This window comes from Petaurus breviceps, unplaced genomic scaffold (genome assembly GCF_028583685.1).
Source record: "Petaurus breviceps papuanus isolate PSGF00001 unplaced genomic scaffold, PetGlider_PUasm1.0 208, whole genome shotgun sequence".
NCBI lineage: Eukaryota > Metazoa > Chordata > Mammalia > Diprotodontia > Petauridae > Petaurus > Petaurus breviceps.
The window spans coordinates 24,014,454-24,033,395 of NW_027185852.1; the positions used below are offsets into that span (position 1 = coordinate 24,014,454).

At 45.5% G+C, this 18,942-nt stretch overlaps 1 protein-coding gene across 3 annotated transcripts in view; it reads right to left on the reverse strand.

Moving 5' to 3' along the window:
* The window catches only part of LOC138165346 (zinc finger FYVE domain-containing protein 9-like), a 219,329-nt gene that overhangs the window by 20,827 nt on the left and 179,560 nt on the right, over window positions 1–18,942 (reverse strand). For all 3 annotated transcript variants that reach the window (XM_069093576.1, XM_069093577.1, XM_069093578.1), the window contains 5 exons: window positions 17,916–18,140; window positions 15,378–15,460; window positions 14,578–14,682; window positions 5,897–6,047; window positions 2,376–2,456 (listed from right to left, as the gene is read on the reverse strand). In XM_069093576.1, the coding sequence (XP_068949677.1) occupies window positions 2,376–2,456; window positions 5,897–6,047; window positions 14,578–14,682; window positions 15,378–15,460; window positions 17,916–18,140 (645 nt within the window). The remainder of the gene's footprint in view (window positions 1–2,375; window positions 2,457–5,896; window positions 6,048–14,577; window positions 14,683–15,377; window positions 15,461–17,915; window positions 18,141–18,942) is intronic.

Consider the following 18,942-nt stretch of genomic DNA (forward strand, 5'->3'; position numbering starts at 1 on the left):
AAACTCCTAGAAACATTATAACTAAAACTCAAACCTTTCAAGTCAAAGAAAAATTGCTGCAAGCAGCCAGAAGGAAAGCATGCAAGTACCATGGAAGCCCATTCAGGTTCACACAAGATTCACTAGCCACAGCTACAAAGGAGCAGAGAGAGAGTATAATATGATGTTCCAGAAGGCAAAGGACGTGGGCCTGCAGCCAGAACAACCTACCCAGCCAAAGAGGAAAAAAACAAACCCCTAATGGAACAGAGGACTTCCAAGCATTCCTGATGAAAAGATTAGAGCAGAGTAGAAAATCTGATATATCAAGACAGGACCCAAGAGAGTAAACAAGCATAGGGGAACTCAGGATAATTTGTTTACATTCTAATATGGGGAGATGATACATGTGTTCTCTGGAATCCCGACACCGTCAAAGGTCAAAGAGGGAGTCTAATTCCATAGAGAGCTGAGAGTGGCTCTGTTGTATCTTGAGGATTCTAAAAGAAGAAAACAAAGAGAGTGGAAGAGGAATACTTTAGGGAGTTGAGTGGGAAAGGAGAAACTGGCCAAGGAAGATTCTCTCCCATGACTGTGATGGGTAAGTAGAAGTCTACACAAACAAAGAGGAAGGGGTGGGGGCATGGGCTCTGTGCCCCCGCCCCTTTTGGACTTCCCAAGAACTCTCTCCCACATGGCCCAGTCCCTGGCATTCACTGGAGGCACTGGCTCATCCTAGAATAATGCTTTCAATTCTCCTTTACCTCTAACCTAGGCCAGTCCTTCATTGTCTGTAACTTCCCGACTACCCAAGCTACTTCCTACTCTTAATCCCATCTAGACCCCTTCTCTGTTACCTCCAGGTCACCCTAACCTACTGGCCACTCCTAGAGCCTATCCAAATCTTCCCCCAAATTTTTTCCCTATAAAAGAGGCCAGTCTCATCTAGCAAATGCTCAGATTCTTAAAATCTGCCTGCTTCTACCGGCAATACAATAAACCTTGTCTGACTGAAAGAAGGTTTGAGTTATCAAATTCTTTCGAGGAAGGACCTGCACCTTTTGCCCTTGAATTTCAGGATTCCCAGTACCCCTAGACTGCAACAGAAGGAGAGGGTGACACTTGAACTTCACTTTCATCTAAACTGGTCAAAGAAGGGAAGAACACACACACACAGAGTTGGGTACAGAAATACATTTCACTAAAAAGGGAAAAAGGAAGAAAGAAGGTAGAGCTCATAAAGGAAGGATCTGATGTATGTACAAAAACATTGACGGCAGCTCTTTTTGGTGAAGAACTGAACAATGAAGGGAGTACATACTTTTCTGCTGTGAGAAATGAGGATGAGTTTCAGAGGAGCTGGAAGATCTACATGAAGTGAACAGAACAAGGAGAAGACTTTATACAGAGACAATATAGTAAAGGCATTAGGGATGTTTTCAAAAGACATTTTTTGAGAGAACGAGTCATTCTCATCAGGTCATGACTACTCATGATTCCAGAAGACTAATGGCGAAACACGCTACCCAGCTCCAAGTGCAGAACAAACTGGACAAAGCCAGCAGACCTTCTGTGGTTATTAACATGTTTTTAAGAGGGGTTTTGTTTTTCTTTCATTCTCAATGGGGGGGGAGTGGGGATAATTAACATTTGGTGTAGGAGAGAGAGAAAATGAATTCTGGCCGATTGAAAAAAACTTTAATTTCAAAGCAAGAGAAATCCTTGGTAATTTTGAAGAGGCCAGGATCGATGGAATGAAGAGCTTGGAAGCCAGACTACAGTGATCCAGATAATCTAGGCTTCTGATTTTTCCTCCTGTTGCCCTTTGCTGCCTCCTTTTGAAACTCAAACGATTCCATATGAATAAAAGCAAGTGATCTGAGAGCAGAAGGAGGTCTCCATAGTTCAGCCTGTCAGCCCCTGGCTTGTGCTAGCTACTCTGGGGAAAGGCCTGGGGTGCCAGAGCTAGAACAGGTGGCTGGCAGGATCACTCTGGACTCACTGACCAAAATGGCAGAAGAAGCCTCCACTACAATGTCTCTAACACCTTTCTCCTTTGAGCTCACAGCAGTCCTCTGACATAGCTGGTATGTATGGGAAAGAGGAGGGAGCAGAGGCCTCAGGACTCCAAAGGATCTTCTTCCTAAGTTGGGTTGTTTGCACACACTCCAGAATGACATCTGAGGACAAGCACAACTCTAAGGACATGGGGTGCCTCTGTGTCCCCCATCTTCTTGTGTCTCACTGCTTAGGCTTGACTGAAAACAAGGACCTTGGGCCACACACAGCTGCCCAGGAGCTGGTTACTCTCCTCTGTGGCAGCCAGGCCTGTCCCTGGGCCTTGGGCTGGGCAGCCATGCAGTGGGCACACACATGGCCCACTGCTCCTTCTTTACCTTCTACGATGCTGGACTTGGCAAGGTATCCGGAGGAGGCCTTCAGAGCTCCGCTGAACACGAAAAAGCCGGCACCAGTGACTGAAATGACAAGAAGAAGCATTGAGTGAGGCTCTGACCTCAGGAGGGAAGAAATCCCAAAGGAATACCTTAAGAAGCAGGGAGAGAAGAGAAAGCAAGCATGGCCTTCCCGAGGCATGCACCACGGACTGCTGACCAGGTGCTTTCCTGACAAGAGTTCTGAGGCCAGCAGAATGACCATCCCCATTTACAGATGAGGAAGCCAAGGCTTAGAGAAGAGACAGAGCTAGGACTTAGGACAGGACCCTAGAAACCCTACAAGTCCACTTTCCTCGTTTTATATAGAAATGGGAAGATTAGTAGACTCTAAATCCAATATCCAAAAAACCCCAGACCAATGCTCTTTTATGGACATGCTCTGGTTTTCGGTTTTGCAATGGTTTCTCTAACACACAGAGCTCAGAACGGGGTAAAATGCTCCAGATTTATTCTTACCAGAGCAGAATGCAGCAGGGCTCTCTCCACCTTCATGCTTCCATTCACATGGCCTAATATTCTGTTAGCTGTTTCGGCTGCTATCGCGCTGTTATAACTTTTATCTAACTCAGAGCCCAATAAAAATCCTTAGGACTTTTTCACAGGGACATTCATCCTCATGTTTATAATTGATTTTTTAACCAAAGGGTAAAGCTTTATATTAGTCCTCCAATTCGGTCCACTGTTTTGGATTGTCTAGATCTTTCTGGATATTAACTTTTCACTCAAAGAGAATCACAGATCTGAGGATCTTAAAAGCTCTCTAGTCCAAAGTGTCACCTGTCTCTCCCAGCTGGATGTCATTAACAAATGTGAAAGAAAATGCTGCCTACTCCCCCTCTGAAGACATGCATATGGATGCTGACCCCCACAGGACTAAGAGAAGACCGGGGTGGGGGGGTGCCATGTCCCACAGGTCCCTCTCTGTAAGAATCTTCCACTATGTGTCTTACTGTCCCCACCTGATGGTGACAGTCCTGAAATGTACACAGTGACTTACAATGTACAAAGCTCGTCTGATTCTTGTGACCACCTGGTAACATCTATCATGGTTGGTAAGGATCACAAGGTCCTAGAATTTAGAGCTGGAAGGACCCTTAGAGTTCATTCAGTACAAGCCCCTCATTTTACAGAGGAGGAAGCTGAGGCCTGGGGAGGAGAAGTGAATCCCCCCCCACCCCAAAAGGCACACAGATATTAAGTAGCACAGACCAGACTATCAATACAGGATAATTTACTACAAACACAAAGCTCTGTCCGCAACAAAACTCTTCATTTTACAGAAGAGAAAACTGACTCAGAGAATGGTCAATGGTAACAATGGCCCACACATTGTGACCGAGCTTGTGATGTCAGTGCCGTTACTTGAGCCCAGCTGACCCAACTCTTCCCAAGCAAGGCATGATTGAACAGCAGTCACATATGCTGATGGGCCCTGCTGAGTCACTCTTCTCAGTTTGGGAGGGGCACATTTACCTTGTTTGGAAGACAGAAGAGTCTAGCTTTTAGGATCCTTCTACAGCAGCTGTCTTCCTTTGGCTGGACTCCCCACCTGCTGCCTCACAGACTGCCAGTGAGAGTCACTCCCTGAACACACCAAGGGACTGAAAACACCACCTGAGAGTGAGCTGATGAGTACTGTGGGCAAGCAAGGCTTGTGGGCATGTGGGAAGGTGATCTCATGAGAGCCTCCTTGATGAGGGAACTTACTAAGCCAGGCAAAGAGGCCTGGCTACAGCACAGCCAGCCCTAGTGGAAAGGACAAAGCACCTGAGATCTTGCAGATGCTCCCAGAAGGTCAAGGGACTGGCAAAAGTCCTTTCCTCCTGCTTAGAAAGTTCTAAGGGGCTACAGAAATGTTCACCTGTCATGCTTCTCCTCTGGTATGATGGAAAACCTTACTAAACCCTAGGGCCATCTAAAAGAGCTTACTGGAGGTTTGAAGCATCACTCTGACCAATCAATGCTGACTATGTACCTGGCATTAGACATGTAAATACAAAAGCAAGCAGTCCTTGCTCTCAAAAAACTTATACTCTATTAGGCAGCTACAACATGCTCACAGACGAATAAATGCAGGTTCTGAGCTGGGCACTAAAGGGGGCCAAGGGCTCTAAGGGCATGGCGAGGAGGGAGAGTCATCTGCAGTAGGGCCAACAACAATGAGCCCAGTTTGGCTTGAGCAGAGTGCCTGAGGGGAAGTCATGGGAACAAGCCAACCTGTGAGGAACTTTAAATGCCTAACACAGGAGGCAACGGGGAGTTACCCCTTCAGGTAAAGGTCTTTGGGACCACTCATTCTGCATGCCCTGTGTTTACAGTAGGTGCTCAATCAACACTGGCCTAGATGACCTGTTTCTTATGGCCTACTAATGTCAAAATTCTAACAGTCTATCTCAGGGGTAGGGAATCTGTGGCCTCTAGTGCCAAGTGCAACCTTTTGATTTAATCCAAACTTCACAGAACAAATCCCTTTAATAAAAGGATTTGTTCTGTAAAACTCAGTCTCAGTCAAAATGCTGCCCCAAGGAGCTAGATGCCACCTGTGGCCTCGAGGCTGCGGGTTCCCCACCCTTGGTCTAGATCATCTTCCTTACTCCAAAATCTTTAAAGGATCATGACCCACTGCCAAAATCCAGCCTCACAGGCCATTGGCCCTTTAGAATACACTTGCAACTAATCATTCCAGTCTCACTTTTCACTCGCCTCTTACACAGACTATGCTCTCTCCAGACTGGATGCGCAGGGCTGCTTCCCTCCCAGCTCGTGTTTCCATGCCTTTGCTCTCACTCCTCTGAACACCTGGTATTCCCTTCTCCCCAGCCTCCCCCCATCTTCAGCTGTTGCCCTCCCACCCACTTAGGAAGCATCAGTTCAAGCACTGCCTGCAGCAGGAAGCCTTTCCTGATTCATCCCAAGCTACAAGGGATCCCTGAGCACTCTGAGCTCTTTGCATGATCCACCATGTTGAAAGCATGTTATGAAAACAATCTGTACGAAAGACAGAATAACCCTGGCACTGCCTTCCTCCTGGAGGTGATGTGAGCAATGAAACTCAACAGAAACAGGACCTCCGCTTCCTCTTATTATACAACATGACCGAGCCTTCCTTAACCCTCTCAGCAGAAAGTGATCTTGCCCCACTCAATGACTCTTAGAGCACTTCACCTCTCCTCTCTGCACCCACTAAGCTGTGTGTGTGTGTGTGTGTGTGTGTGTGTGTGTGTGTGTGTGTGTGTGTGTGTTCTGTGACCTTGGCCCATGAGCCTGCAAGGCCTGAGGGTAACGGCTAGGTCATTCCTAAACTATTTCTTTCATGCCTTGCATACAGTAGGCACTTAACAACTGAACCACTGAAGTCACGTCTGCTCTGTCCTCCTCATGCCAGCTCTCTGAGGGCAGTGCACAAGGCCTCACACACTGGGTAGGCAGCAGGATGGCTCCCAGGGCCCCAGTCCCCTCACCCTTTCGAGGCTGGTTGTGAATGCTGATAGCCTGAGTCTGGTAGTTGCCATCGTCATTCTGGACGCACACAAGGTGGGAGTCTGCCTTCTCGTTGAAGCAGGCTCCTCCGGCCAGCACATGCTCGTTGGACTTGTTCATGACCTTCATCATCTGTAAGCAGAAGTGTGTTAGCACACTGTCCTATCATGGAACCCATTTCATCTGTGCAAAAACAAAGCTGGCAGCGAGCTCATGTAGGAGAGCGATGCATGCCAGTGATGAATGATGCCCTCCCACTCCCACACTCCACTCAAACACCCTTGGCTAAAAAATCCACAAACCCAACCCTGTTTGGTGCTTACTGAGATCCTTCCCTGAACACAAAACATATTCTGCATTCCTTCCCTGCTCCCCACCCTTTTACAGGCCAAAGTGAACCTGATACCGTAACGCTAATTTAGCCAACCCTAGCAGCGTCCCTGGCTCTTTCTCCACTGCATAGAGTTCTCAGGGAGCAGTGTAGCGAAGCTAAGAAAGAACGACCTAGGTCCCACTGCACTGGCTTCCTCTTCTCACAGACCCACAAAGAAGAGGTCTTTCCTCAGGCGTGCACTCCCTTTTAATAAGATGTTTTGTGTCCAAATTTCTTTAAGCATACACGGAGAGAAAGCATGGTGAAGCAAAACACACTGGATTTGGACTCAGTGTCAGTTCAGACCACTGATGACCTCTCATCCTGGGCAGGTCACATGACTTTCTGGGTCTATAAAATATGATGCAAAAGAGGAAGCAGAGGATAGCACAATGGACACAGAACTACGTGGGATGTTAGGAAGAACCAGGCTCAGGTCCTGCCATGGCCATCTTAAGTTACAAACCACTTGCCAAATACACTAGTAGAGAGGTTTTTTACCCTACTCTGGGAGTAACCCTAAAGAGATGAATCAAAGGTCCAAATGGAAGAAAGGGGAGGGTGTTATGAATTGTGTAACATCCCAGAGCTGTTCTGCACGAGGGCAGGGGCCAGGCCTTACTAGACTTCCTATCTATCTATCCTTGCATCTAGAAAAGCTCTCAGCACTGAGGCTTTTGCTGAATGACTTTATCAATGGATCAGGATCAATAAAGTAACGTGCTCAGCATCACTAAGATCACTGCCATACCATGACATGAAGGAGACACTAGCATCTAGAATGCTCTACCAACAGAAGGAAGCAAGCTTCAGTAGGAACTACCAGGTGGAAAAAGGTTTGTGTCCAAGACTAGTGAAGGGTATCTGGCTTCTAGTGCCATGGTCGGCTCAACCTAAGTAGAAAGGCTCATCCCAAGAGTCTGACCACTGCGGGATCAAGTTTTCAGCCACAGCTAATCTCCAATTGCCTGCCAAGATGCAGGGCAAAAAGCATCAGTCTCCAGAACAGCGAAGTAGTGTTTGTTTTGTTTATTAAACCTATGACTGATTTCTGCTTTAAAAAAGTCAATTATTTACCGTGTTTTTCATAAGGCCTAAGTTGACAGGTCTGCAAATACTGAGACTAAATGAAAAAAAAAAACATTCGATTCTCCAGATGAATCTATCAAACAAACTTGAGTGTAAGATCCCCTCACCCTGATGAGCAATAAGGTACCTGAGGGAAATAAATGAACAACTGAGTATTCCGTCCTCTTCATGGTAACACAATAGCTCACCTTTCCTTTCCTTTCCTGTCCTCTAAAATGGCTTCACCTCTGTGAGTTTTATCCTTGAGTTTATTTTTTGGACTACATGTTTGAGCTCTTCTCGTTCTCTGCTATAAATGAAGTAAAACTATTACTTGGGAATCTGAAAGCTTTCTATGTTCCTTAATATATTTTAAGGTGCCATCCCATCCTGGTTACACCTGTTATTTTTGCAATTTGTGCAAAGTACAGCAATTTATCACTTCTGCTGTCCCATCAGGAAGAATTCAAACAAAAACTGAACTGCTCCCCATACAACTCTCTACTGCAGTGCTAATAGAAACATTTCCCTCAGAATCCCCAAGGAGAGTTTAACACGGGTCTGGGGTTTTATCCTTCCCCAAACAGGGGACATCAGCTTGAAGGCATCAGCTTTTGCAAAGTCAGCTACAGAACTGATGACCTCATTTGTAATATCCTCCTCTAACAAAGGAAAGAGCTGAGATGATCCCACATCAGGCTGAAGGAGCACTGTCCAGATAGCAATCTCCTGGCTAAAATTAAGCTTTATTTTCTCTAGGGTTGAGGTCAAGGGGTACGGGCCCAAGAAACCCCCTTTTCATACCCTTTAGAGAAACGAGCTACTGTATTAAGAGGCTGCCCTGGTGTGTCAGTTTCAAGCATAATTAAAGTCTAGCTTCATGATCTGTACAAATCTCCACAAGCCTTAAAGACAGAGGGACGTGTCTCGTTTAAAAATAATTCTTAGCTTTCACCAGGTGGAAATAAATACTCGGGTACATATTAAGAAGAATATGGGTGGGGGAAATGAGCAGCAAGTGGACAAGGAGAAAAACAAAAAGGGTCTAAATGAGACTGTCTGGGAGCTCCAGGAAGGACAGGCAGACTCCCGGGAGAGGCCAGGGCACTAGAGAACCACTGCCTAAAGGCTGGGGGCAACAGCGGCATCTTCTACCACAGGCCCTGACTCGTGTAAGGATGGCCATTCCATCATCAGGCTCCAGTGGGAAGATCTCTGACGATGGAAGCCGAGGAGGCAGCTCTAATCTCTGTGGAAAGGCTGAGGGCCGGAGCTGGGGCTTCACTGGTCTAGGAAAACTCACTGAGGAGCAAACTTCTCCTACCAGTGCAGGGTCACAAGAGGGACTTCCCTGCTCCTTGAACCCGTCGGGGGCTGTCACCTCCTTTGGCAGTCTGGTGAAATCTCCCACTGGTCTCCCCAGCATTAGAAAACTTCTTATAATGTTTTTAAATGAATGAAATAAAATGAAAATAGGTTTAGAAAACATTTTTTAAGAAACAAGCTCAAGGACCCCAGACCTCTGATTAGACACTGTCTGGGGCTGGAGCTCACATGCCTCGCCCAGGGTCACAAGCTAGCACACAGCTGAGGCAGAATCTTAAACCAGGCTTCCCTGGCCACTAGACCACACCGCCTCACACAGCTGTGTGTTTTCGGGGAATCACTGAAGCTTCACGGGCCTCAGTTTCCCCCTCTGTGAAATGAGGAGCTGACTTCGATGACCTCAATATGGCCCGATAAGTCCCAATACTGCTATCACAAGCATTAGGGTTCCAGGGTGTTTTCCCTTCTCTTCTTGTTCCCTCCTGAAAACAGCCCCTTCAAGGTGAGCAGAGCGAGGAAGGTGAACTGTCCGGACTTTAAGGACAGAGACACTGAGCCCAGAGAGGCGACAGGCCTGGCTGCAGACAGAGCCTGCTCTCTGCTCAGCCTCGGTCTGTATCACTGGGCGTTCCTCTGCCACACTCCAGCCAGGACTTCAGATTCCTAGAGCAGAGTTCCTCCCAAGGAACCACACTGGAGGATACCTGCAGTATCCTCTCTAACATATGCACCAACTTAACCAGGTTCTTTTGCCTTGACTGGATAGTTTGCTACATGAGAAAGACTCCTAGATTTGCAGTCAGGAGACACGAGATCTGCAGCTTGTGGGGCCTTTACTGAAGTCACTGTCTTTCTCTGTGCCTCAGTTTCCTACTCTAGGGAGGGTGGAAAAGCTGGTCTCTAAAATCCCTTCCAGTTCCTATGATCCAAGTCAGAAAATCTGTCTATGAGGAACCAGGACTGGGCCTTTGTGTACAGGGCCAATCACAGTGCCATGGAAACTAGAGGCCCATAACATGCTGATGAAGGAAATGAGAAAGGACTGTGACACAGACAGAAAACATTGATAGGAGTTTGTACAATAACCTCTTCTAGTGGTGTGGGCAGTAACCCAAAGCCCTGCTATGGTGAGAGGTGGCTAATGGCTCAGGTAAAGGGGCCCTTAGGTTCTGAGCATTTCCACTTGGTGAAATCCTACCCTGCCCTCACATGCCAGCTGAAATGCAACCTCCTCCATAAAGACTTCCCTGATGCCCCCTGGAAGGAACAGATCTCACAGAGTATTCTGATTATATACTACCTGACACCCCTCCTAAGTTTTATTGTGCACTGGCCATTTATAGATGCATGGTCTCCCTGCTGTGCTATGAGGGTCTCCCTGTGGTACAGTACAAGGGAAGGAACTCTACAGTCTATGACATGGATGGACTTGAGAGGTGGAAAGGCCTTGGGGCTTAATAATATAGTTCAACCCAGACCTGACCAGGAACTCCCTATACAATCCCCACCAAGATCTCATCAGGGAGATTTTCAGTTTGCAGACTGTTAATAAGAGAACCGACCTCATTTTGCTATTGCGTCAACATTCTGACACTGAAACAAACAGGATTAATTCAGCCCACAATGACACAAGAGTTTTTGGCTGTGTGGTCACAGGGCTGACTCACAGTGAGTGAACTTCATAGGGCCAATCAATCCCTATGGGTTTGTACCCATACTGCCTCGGGTGCAGCAGTTTACAGAGAAACAGCCCTCGGCCCTGGCCGCACAGGCCCTTGTCTGTCACCATGACTTAAATGCTCTACTGGGCTGAACTCTATGGATCCACAACTCACATGTAGTTCCAGGTTCTATTTTCTGTTAACTGAACTAACAGAAGTGCCCATTCTTCAATCCATCTGGAAGCCTCCCTCTCCCTCCTCCACATCATCTTCTGAGAAACATTTCATCCAAAAGAACAATATCAGCTCCCTCCCATGTCTGCAGAGAAAAGCAATTCTTCCCCTGATGGCCAGAAAGCTCACTATTTCCCACTTTCAGCTTATCTGTCTATCTGGTCTCCACTGCCCTGGCCACAACGAACCCTTCCAATGTGGCTTTTGTACCTCCAAAAAACTCTCAACAGTGTGTACAGGTTAAGAATGAAAATAAACCAGTATCCAAATTAGAGAATCCAAGAACCAGAAAGGACCTTGAGAGCTAGTTCAGTCCAGTATTCTGCTTCTGAAACTATCCCAGTTGAATGAATTTGTAAAGGTAAGTGATAGTAAAAAAGTAAGTGATAGTAAACTTTCCACTCTCATCCTAGACTTATCAGAAAACTACCACCACTTACAGCATTAGAGGAGAAATCCTGTAAATGTCAGTGAAATTCAGTTTTTCTGAAGCACTGAGAAAATAATTACTACTTGGCCCCAAAAGAAGTCAGATAACACAAAACCCCCAAGTCTTTTTATTATCCCTAAGCTAAAAGCACCAATATCTTCAGAAAAACAAATTGTTTTTAGCATGTTCTTCAGTTGACAAAAATGAGATGATGGTCTATGCCATATTCTTTTCTCTATAGCACGTCTACTCACTCTGTGGAGGCAGTGGGCTGGGTGCTTGGAAGGCAGCCACAAAAGCTAAACACTCTGCCCTCAAGGAACTGAGACTGTCTTAGGCGAAGATAATAAGCATACAAATCAATTCAGGGCATTTTGGGAAGGGTGACAATTAACAGATGACTGGGAGGACAGAAGAGGGTTTCCAGGAACAGCTGGCCCCTAAGCTGAGCCGGAAGGAGCAAGGGTTCTGAGATACAGAGGGCTTCCAGGCCAACTCCAGGCTTTGGGAAATCACTAGCGATAAGGTGTGGGTCTCAGACTCCCAGGCTTCCTCAAACACTCAAATGCCTTCTGCCCCAGGCTCTCCCACACAGACCCTCTCCAGCTGAGACTGCCCTTCACCAGCTCTGAATGCAGCCTGTGTGTGCCTGGTTATGTACATGGTGTCTCTCCCATGAGAACAGGAGCTTCTGGAGGACTGTTTCATGTTTCTCTATATGCCCCTAAGCAAAGTTCAGCAGGCATCTCATAAATGCTGTTAACTGGCTAGAATAGGCAGAAGTAATAGGGAAGGAGGCTGAAAAGCTAATCTGAACCAAGATCATGAAAGGCCTTAAAAGTGGGGCTAAAGAGTGTATATTATGGCTTTTTGCAAGGAAGACTCGTCATCAGACTGATACCTTATGAAGATGATGTTGGCAGTTATGGAGAAGATATGCTGGTACAGGGGAGAAACTAGAAGGTGGCAGATCCCTGGTTTCAGGATCTCAACACCTCTAACTTCACCAGCCTATTCAAGAGTCAAGGCAAGACGCGATGGAGGATGGAGCTCTGACGAGGTCTCTATAAGAGGCCACTAAGTAGAGGAGAGGAGATGGCAGGAGTGGTGTGGTGGTGAGGATGCCCAAGACTCAGCAACAAACTGGATGAATACAGGGAAAGCTCAGGCATGACTCACGTGGGAAGATCAGAGAATCCCAGGATCCTAGAGCTGGAACAGACCAAGTAAGCTATTTAATCTAATCTAAACCTGAAAAAAAATTCCCTCTCCATCATAAGAGCCTGTGGTCATCAGCCTTTGCTAGAAGAGAATCCCAGTGAGGGAACTCACTCTCTCCACATGTATTTCACCGTACCACTGGACAGATCTGTCAGAAAAGTTTTCCTTATATTAATCAATGAATCAACAAGTAATTTTAAGTAGCTACTGACTGCCAGGCACCATGCCAGGAAACAGGATGTAAAAGCACAAAGAATGGAACAATCCCCATTCAATCACAAGGGGCTTACATTCTAATGGTGGAGACAAGAAGTGCACGTGTAAATGCAAACAATATCGATATGAAGTGAGTAAATGGAGATATATACAAAATAGTTCAATTCAAGGTAGTTTGGGAAGGCAGACACGTCCAACTGGGGCAATCAGGAACAGTTTCATGCAGAGGATGGTGTTTGAGCAGTTTTAAAGGAAGAAGGGAAAGTGCAGCCCTGCTTTTAAGTGGGTTTAAGAAGCTTTTCAGCCTCATTCCTTATTAATTCTGCCCATTCCAGCCAGTTAACAGCATTTATGAAATGCCCCACTGGACTTGGCTTAGGGGCATATATAGAAAGTGCCTGTGGGATGGTCAGAGATGGGTGATGTCCAAGGAGGCTGGGAAGAGATTGGGCAGGTGGTACAGGACTTTAAATGCTAAACAAAAGAGACTGTATTTTATCCTAGAGGCAATAAGGAACCACTGGAGTAAGTTTAAGAGAGGAATCACATGGTTAAGGGAAAATGACTTCAGGAGCTGTATATAGGATGGACTGGAATGGTGTGAGACTTGAAACAGGGGATTAATTAAGAAAGAATCCAACAGGAAAGGGCTGAATGGAATTAATAATGTCAAATGAAACAGCAAGGATGAAAATTGAGAAAAAAGTCCCATCAGATGTGGCAATTAAGAGATCATTGGCAATGCTGCAGAAGGCAGTTTTAGTGGGATGATGAAGGTGGAAATAAGACTACAAAGAATAAGCAAGAAGAGGCACTGAGTGGAGACAACTTATTCTAGTTTGGCTAAGAAAGGGAGAAGAGAGAACAAGATCACATCTTGGTCCTGAGAAGGCTTTTCTGAGGATGGGAAGACAGAGGGGGCATTTTTGGGTGCAGAAAGAAAGGGATGAGCTGAAAGGGAGATGCTGAAGATCTGAGAAGCACTGGGGGATGATGGCTGTGATGGGCTGGAGAACACAGGAGGGAATGGGATTAAGTGCACACACGTGAGACAAGGTAAAAGGCCACCTCATTGTCAGAGAGCAGGGGAAAGGAGGAGAGAGGGGGACATGATATCAAAGGATGTCAAGATGAAGATAGAGGAAGGAAAAGGCACGCGTCTCAGTGGCCTCCTTTTTCTCAGTAAAGCAAGAAGAAAGACCTTCAGCTGAGATGAGTGAGGGGAAGGGGTTGGAGTGGTTAAGGAAGGAAGAAAACTTCTGTAACAGTTTCTGTGAGGAATGAGATAGGAAATCAATTAGAAAGGAATAAAAGGATTGTCTTACTGCAGGACTCAGTTAAAGTTGGATGTCATGAATTTGTAATACAGACATTTAGCACAGTTTTGAGTCAGTTAGGGGGAACAGTGGCTAGAGCACTGGGTCAGAATCAGGAAGACTCGAGTTCAAATCCAGCCTCAGCCACTTAGCAGCAATGTGACCCTAGGAAAGTCATTTATTTTTCTGTCTCAGTTTTCCCAACTGTAAAATGGGGATAATAACAGCACCTATCTCATAGGGTTGTGAGAATCAAATGGGATAATATCTGTACAGCACTTAGCACAGTGCCTGGTATGCAGCAAGTGCTATAGCAGCCAAATGTTTATCCCCTTCCCCTGAGTCTACCTCCAGCTAGGGTCCCTCAGTCACTGCTGCATTTCCTCATCATCCCAGAGCCCCTCAAAGTGACTCCGTACGTATTCTGTACTTACGGATCGGTGTCTATGCCATCCCCAGCTCCCATAGAACAGTACACTCTGTGAGCAGGGCGTTCTACTTTGTCTTTACAATCCTGCAGCCAGCACAACACCTGCCACCCACAGGGCACTGAAGAAAGGCCGGCCTCCATGGATGTCCCGGCTTTCCTTGCAGGCTTTGCTCAGAAACCCGCCGGTCCAGGAAGCCTCCCTGACTGAGCAGGGCTTCTCACTGCACCTCCTGTTCCCCACCCACAGACTCTCAGCTTCCTGAGATCTGGGTCAACGTAGCTGGTACCTCTGTATTCTCCACAGTGCCAGACACCGGTGCCCGTAAACACTTATGGACTGATTAAATGAAGGAATGCATCAGCAAGCACATTTGTTAAGATTCTTACCTCATTGTATCTGTTGCTGGGAATTTTAATGCTGGTTTTCCTCACTTCCATGTCAACCACCAAACCCTGAACCACAGGCAGCGTATACTGGTAATTTCGGAAGTCCTTAGAATTGAAGATCACAGGGTCACAAAGCAGGCATGAGGGTTGGGACAGATTCACAGAAAGTAAGTACATATATACACATACATACATACACACACACACATATATACATATATAATGTTCACATTTCTAATGTCATAAAGAAATGTATGATCAGCACCCCATGTACCTCCAACCTAGTATATTAAGTGAGGGTCTCTGCAATTTCAAGTTTTATTAGCCTACAGGATTGAGCCCCAAATGTAAATCAGATCTTTGTAGAAAAAGCCAATGGGGGAGTTTTGGAAACTAGACCATATACAGCTTAAGGCTCTATAGTCACAGCTATTGATGAGGTCACCTAGACTGCAGTTTAATTCTGGAGTCTTTTTACCAAGTTTATAAGACAGACAAATCCAAAGAATTTCTTCTTGAATTTGGATAGGCCTCAACTCTGTAGGATTTACTGTGATGCTTAAAAGGGAAGCGGACTACAAGGGACTGGAAGCTCCTACAGGAGAATACCGTGCGCATCAGGAAATGTGCTAGTGCAGACTGTGGCCCTTCTAGAAAGTGGCATTACAAGTCACAGACTTCCATCAAGTTCTTTCCTATGAATGCAGGCAAGCCCACATGAGACTATTCAAAACATGGATTCAGACAATTCTTGCCCCTCCACCCCAGACCCAGACTGGGGAAAAGGAGGAGACACTTACTGCAAGAAGATTCATGATCGTGTGTCCTGTCTCTCCAAACAATGGCTTCCGAAATCTGACACTAAACAGAGGGCACGGATAAACTGCAGAAATATGAAATGAACAGAGGTAACATGAGAAAGGCCTGTCAGAGAGGAAAGGCATCAAAAACACATCTTAATAGCTTATCACAGTATGAAGAAACACTGAGCATTCATTGAACATTTCTTATTATGGAACCACACAAAAATGTTCCCTGAGAAAGCATGCCAAAAACTAGGCCAAGGCCCACCCTTGCCTTCCTTGAGGCATCTTTGTTATCACTGCAACTGGAGACCCCTAAGCTCTCCTGAGCGTCCCTGAGGAGCTTTCTCCTGCAGGGGAACAGAAATACAGGCAACTTCAGCCAAATTTCTGAGCTCTAACAGTAAGGCCTTCCCTACTACTCAGCCCACTGCAAATGTTCCTGGATTATTTGTTACTCCTCTGCACCCCACATCTCCTTAGGTACACGTATATGTCATACTTGTACAGGTATGGCATGTAAAATACGTACAGAGGCACCTGGGGGAGGAGAGAGGGGCCAGAGTGCACAGAGCCCTAAACCTAGAGTTAGGAAGACCTCAATTCAAATCTCTTCTCAAACACTTACTAGCCATGTGACCCTGGGCAAGTCACTTAACCTCTGCCTGCCTCAGCTGCCTCAACTACAAAATGGGGATAATAACAGCACTTACCTCAAAAGATTGTTGTGAAGATCAAATGAGATAACAATTAAGCTCTTATAACACAGTGCCTGGCACAAAGTCAGTACTACATAAATATTGGCTATTATTATTATTTTCATTATTACATGTCATACACTTCAATGAATTACAATCACTGACACACAGGGGCTGGGTCACTGTCTAAATTTTAATCCACAGTGCCTGGACAGGGTCTGGTACATATTGTATGCTCATGAAAATTTTTCTAATTGCAGAAGTGGAGGGAACAGTTATAATAAGTGAATAAGATTTTATTAAGTGCTGAGCTTGTCTGAGGTTCTGTGCTAAGCACTGGGGACACGGAGAAAGGCAAAAGACAAACACAAATTTCCTGCACATTAAGCGAACACAAAATCTAGGTATAATCAAGCCAAAGTCAGGAATAAATGAGAGGGAATGAAGAGAGAGAAGACATTAGGAAAGGTTTCCAGTAAAAGGTAGGATTTTAGCTGGGACCTGAGAAGGTGGTCAGGGAAGCCAGGAAGCATCTGATGGGCAGGAGGAGAGCCAGGGAAAAGCAGTACCACACAGACGGAGAAGAGGGTGGTCAATAGCAAGAGGGAAAATGGCTCTGATCACTGGGGGTACATCTGGGCTGAGGACACCCCCCTTGCCAGCCCTGCCCAATGCCTTGATCCAGGGTGCCCCCTGACCCTATGAATTAAGCAGTTAGCATCCATTAAGTAGCAGGCCTTGTTCTAGATGCTGAAGACAAAGACAAAAGTATAGCAGACCTTGCCTTTCATTCTCTTAGAGGAGACAACATGAATTTTCTACAGAGAGATAAGTCCACTCAAAATAAATACAAAGCAAATGAGGGGAGGGAAGGGTAAAAACACTTGGGATTCTCAGGGAACACTTCCTGTAGGAGACACATAAGGTCAGGTCAGTGAGACTGGACTGTCTGGGAAGCGCAGCCTGGGCCCAGGTTGTAAAGGGCTTGAAAATCCATGAAAGACACTTATATGTTATCTTTTTAAGTTAAATTTTATTTTCATAAAAATTCACTCTCTCACTCTCAATCAAGTCAAACAAGTTTCCACAGTGGCTTTCTGCAAGCCAGAAAGCCTCCACGTGCCCTCTGTGCCTGTCCCTTATCTAGAAGGAAGAGGACACTGCACTCTGCAGTTGGGCTTGGTCCCTGTGCTGCTCAAGAGTGCCTACATCTTTCAAAGTTATTGTGTTTACAATATTGCTGCTGTAGAAACTGTTCTGGTACTACCCACTTCATTTTATATCAGTTCCTACAAGTGACAAGTTTCTCTTGGATCTTAGGGGCAATAGGAAGCTATTTTAATTGACTAAAAAGGGAGGGGAGTGACACAGTCAGGCCTGGACTTTAGAAAAATTATTTTGGCAGATGTGAAAATGATTGTTTGGAGTTGGGAGAGATGTAAAGCAAGGAGATCAATCAGGAGACTATAGCAATAGTTGCACAGAGAAGATAAAAGCCTGAACAAGGGCAATGGCTATGTGAATGAGGAGAAGGGGACAGATGGAAGAGATTTTGTGTAGTGAGGGAGAGGGAGGAGGTTCTGAACCTGGGTGACTGCACACAGAGGAGATCCCCAGCACCAAGAACAGTACAGTCTTGTTCTTGGCTCAGAGGGATGAGGAATCCTGCACGTGGTCAGACACGTAGGAAGGGTCAGGGTAGGCAACCCTGCACCTCCAAGTCTGGTACTCTGCCCACCACATCAGCAGTTGTCCCTGTTTTATGATTTCAAAGAGCAGCTCTGGATAATGCATGTTTATAGCCAGTATTAGGGCTCACAGAAGGGCTTCGACTTACGTCTGTATTCAGCTCCAAGCCTCAGCATTAGTCTGATGGGGAATACTTTTGCCCAAGGAGTTTCCCACTTCTGGATGAGAATTCCAAATAAGTATGGTGGAGTTGGGAGCACCAGGTCCTGCAATGACTGGTAAGTTGATGTGACATACAAGAATCCACCATGTTCTTTGCTGCCCAGGAAACTCTGGCTGAAGAAGGAGTGTCCCAAACAACTGACGACATTCCCTGAAATAAAGGCCTTTATTAATTCATAGAATTTTCTTTGAATCCACAAGATTCTGGCACAAGTACTCAGCACAGTAGGGAGAGAGATACTCCCTAATAACAGTGATGATGATGATGATAATAACATGACTAACACATGAGCTTACATTGTAATATTTTCAGTCAACAATTTAAAAAGCTGTCATTTTATCCATCTGAACAAGAATCCACAGAACATTAAATGTAAAAGGGACAGTAAAAGGATGGTGACTTATCCCAGAACCATTTCTATCTGGATTCCTCTGAAAAATAGGAAAACAAGATAAATAGTAAGAATAATGAGGTTTTATTTTTAAAATTTAAGATCTACCAAACACCTAGAAAAAGACAACTAGGTTGTTAGACTAATGCATCAAAAATTTGCTATCCTTTATAAACTAACAGAATACAAAACTTCATCCTACAGAACCCAAATTATTCTTGGGAATTCAACAAGTCAAGCGTGCTGGAAATGAACAGACAGAAAAATGCTACCTGCAAAACCCCAGAGAGAATACTGATTCATAAAAATTTAAGAGAAAACTGTAACAGATTTTGCCAAAGCAACCATTCATGATCTTAAAGCCCACATTATAATAAAAAAGGCTTTCAAAATATAGAGAGATGCAGAAGAAATTAAAACCATATGGGAACATGCCGGCAGCTAAGTGGTGTAGTGCAGAGCGCTGAGCCCAGATTAAGGGAAAGCTGACTGAACAAGTCACACGGCTACAACACCAGTGACCTGTCTGCCTCAGTGTCCTGGACTGTGAAATGGGAACAA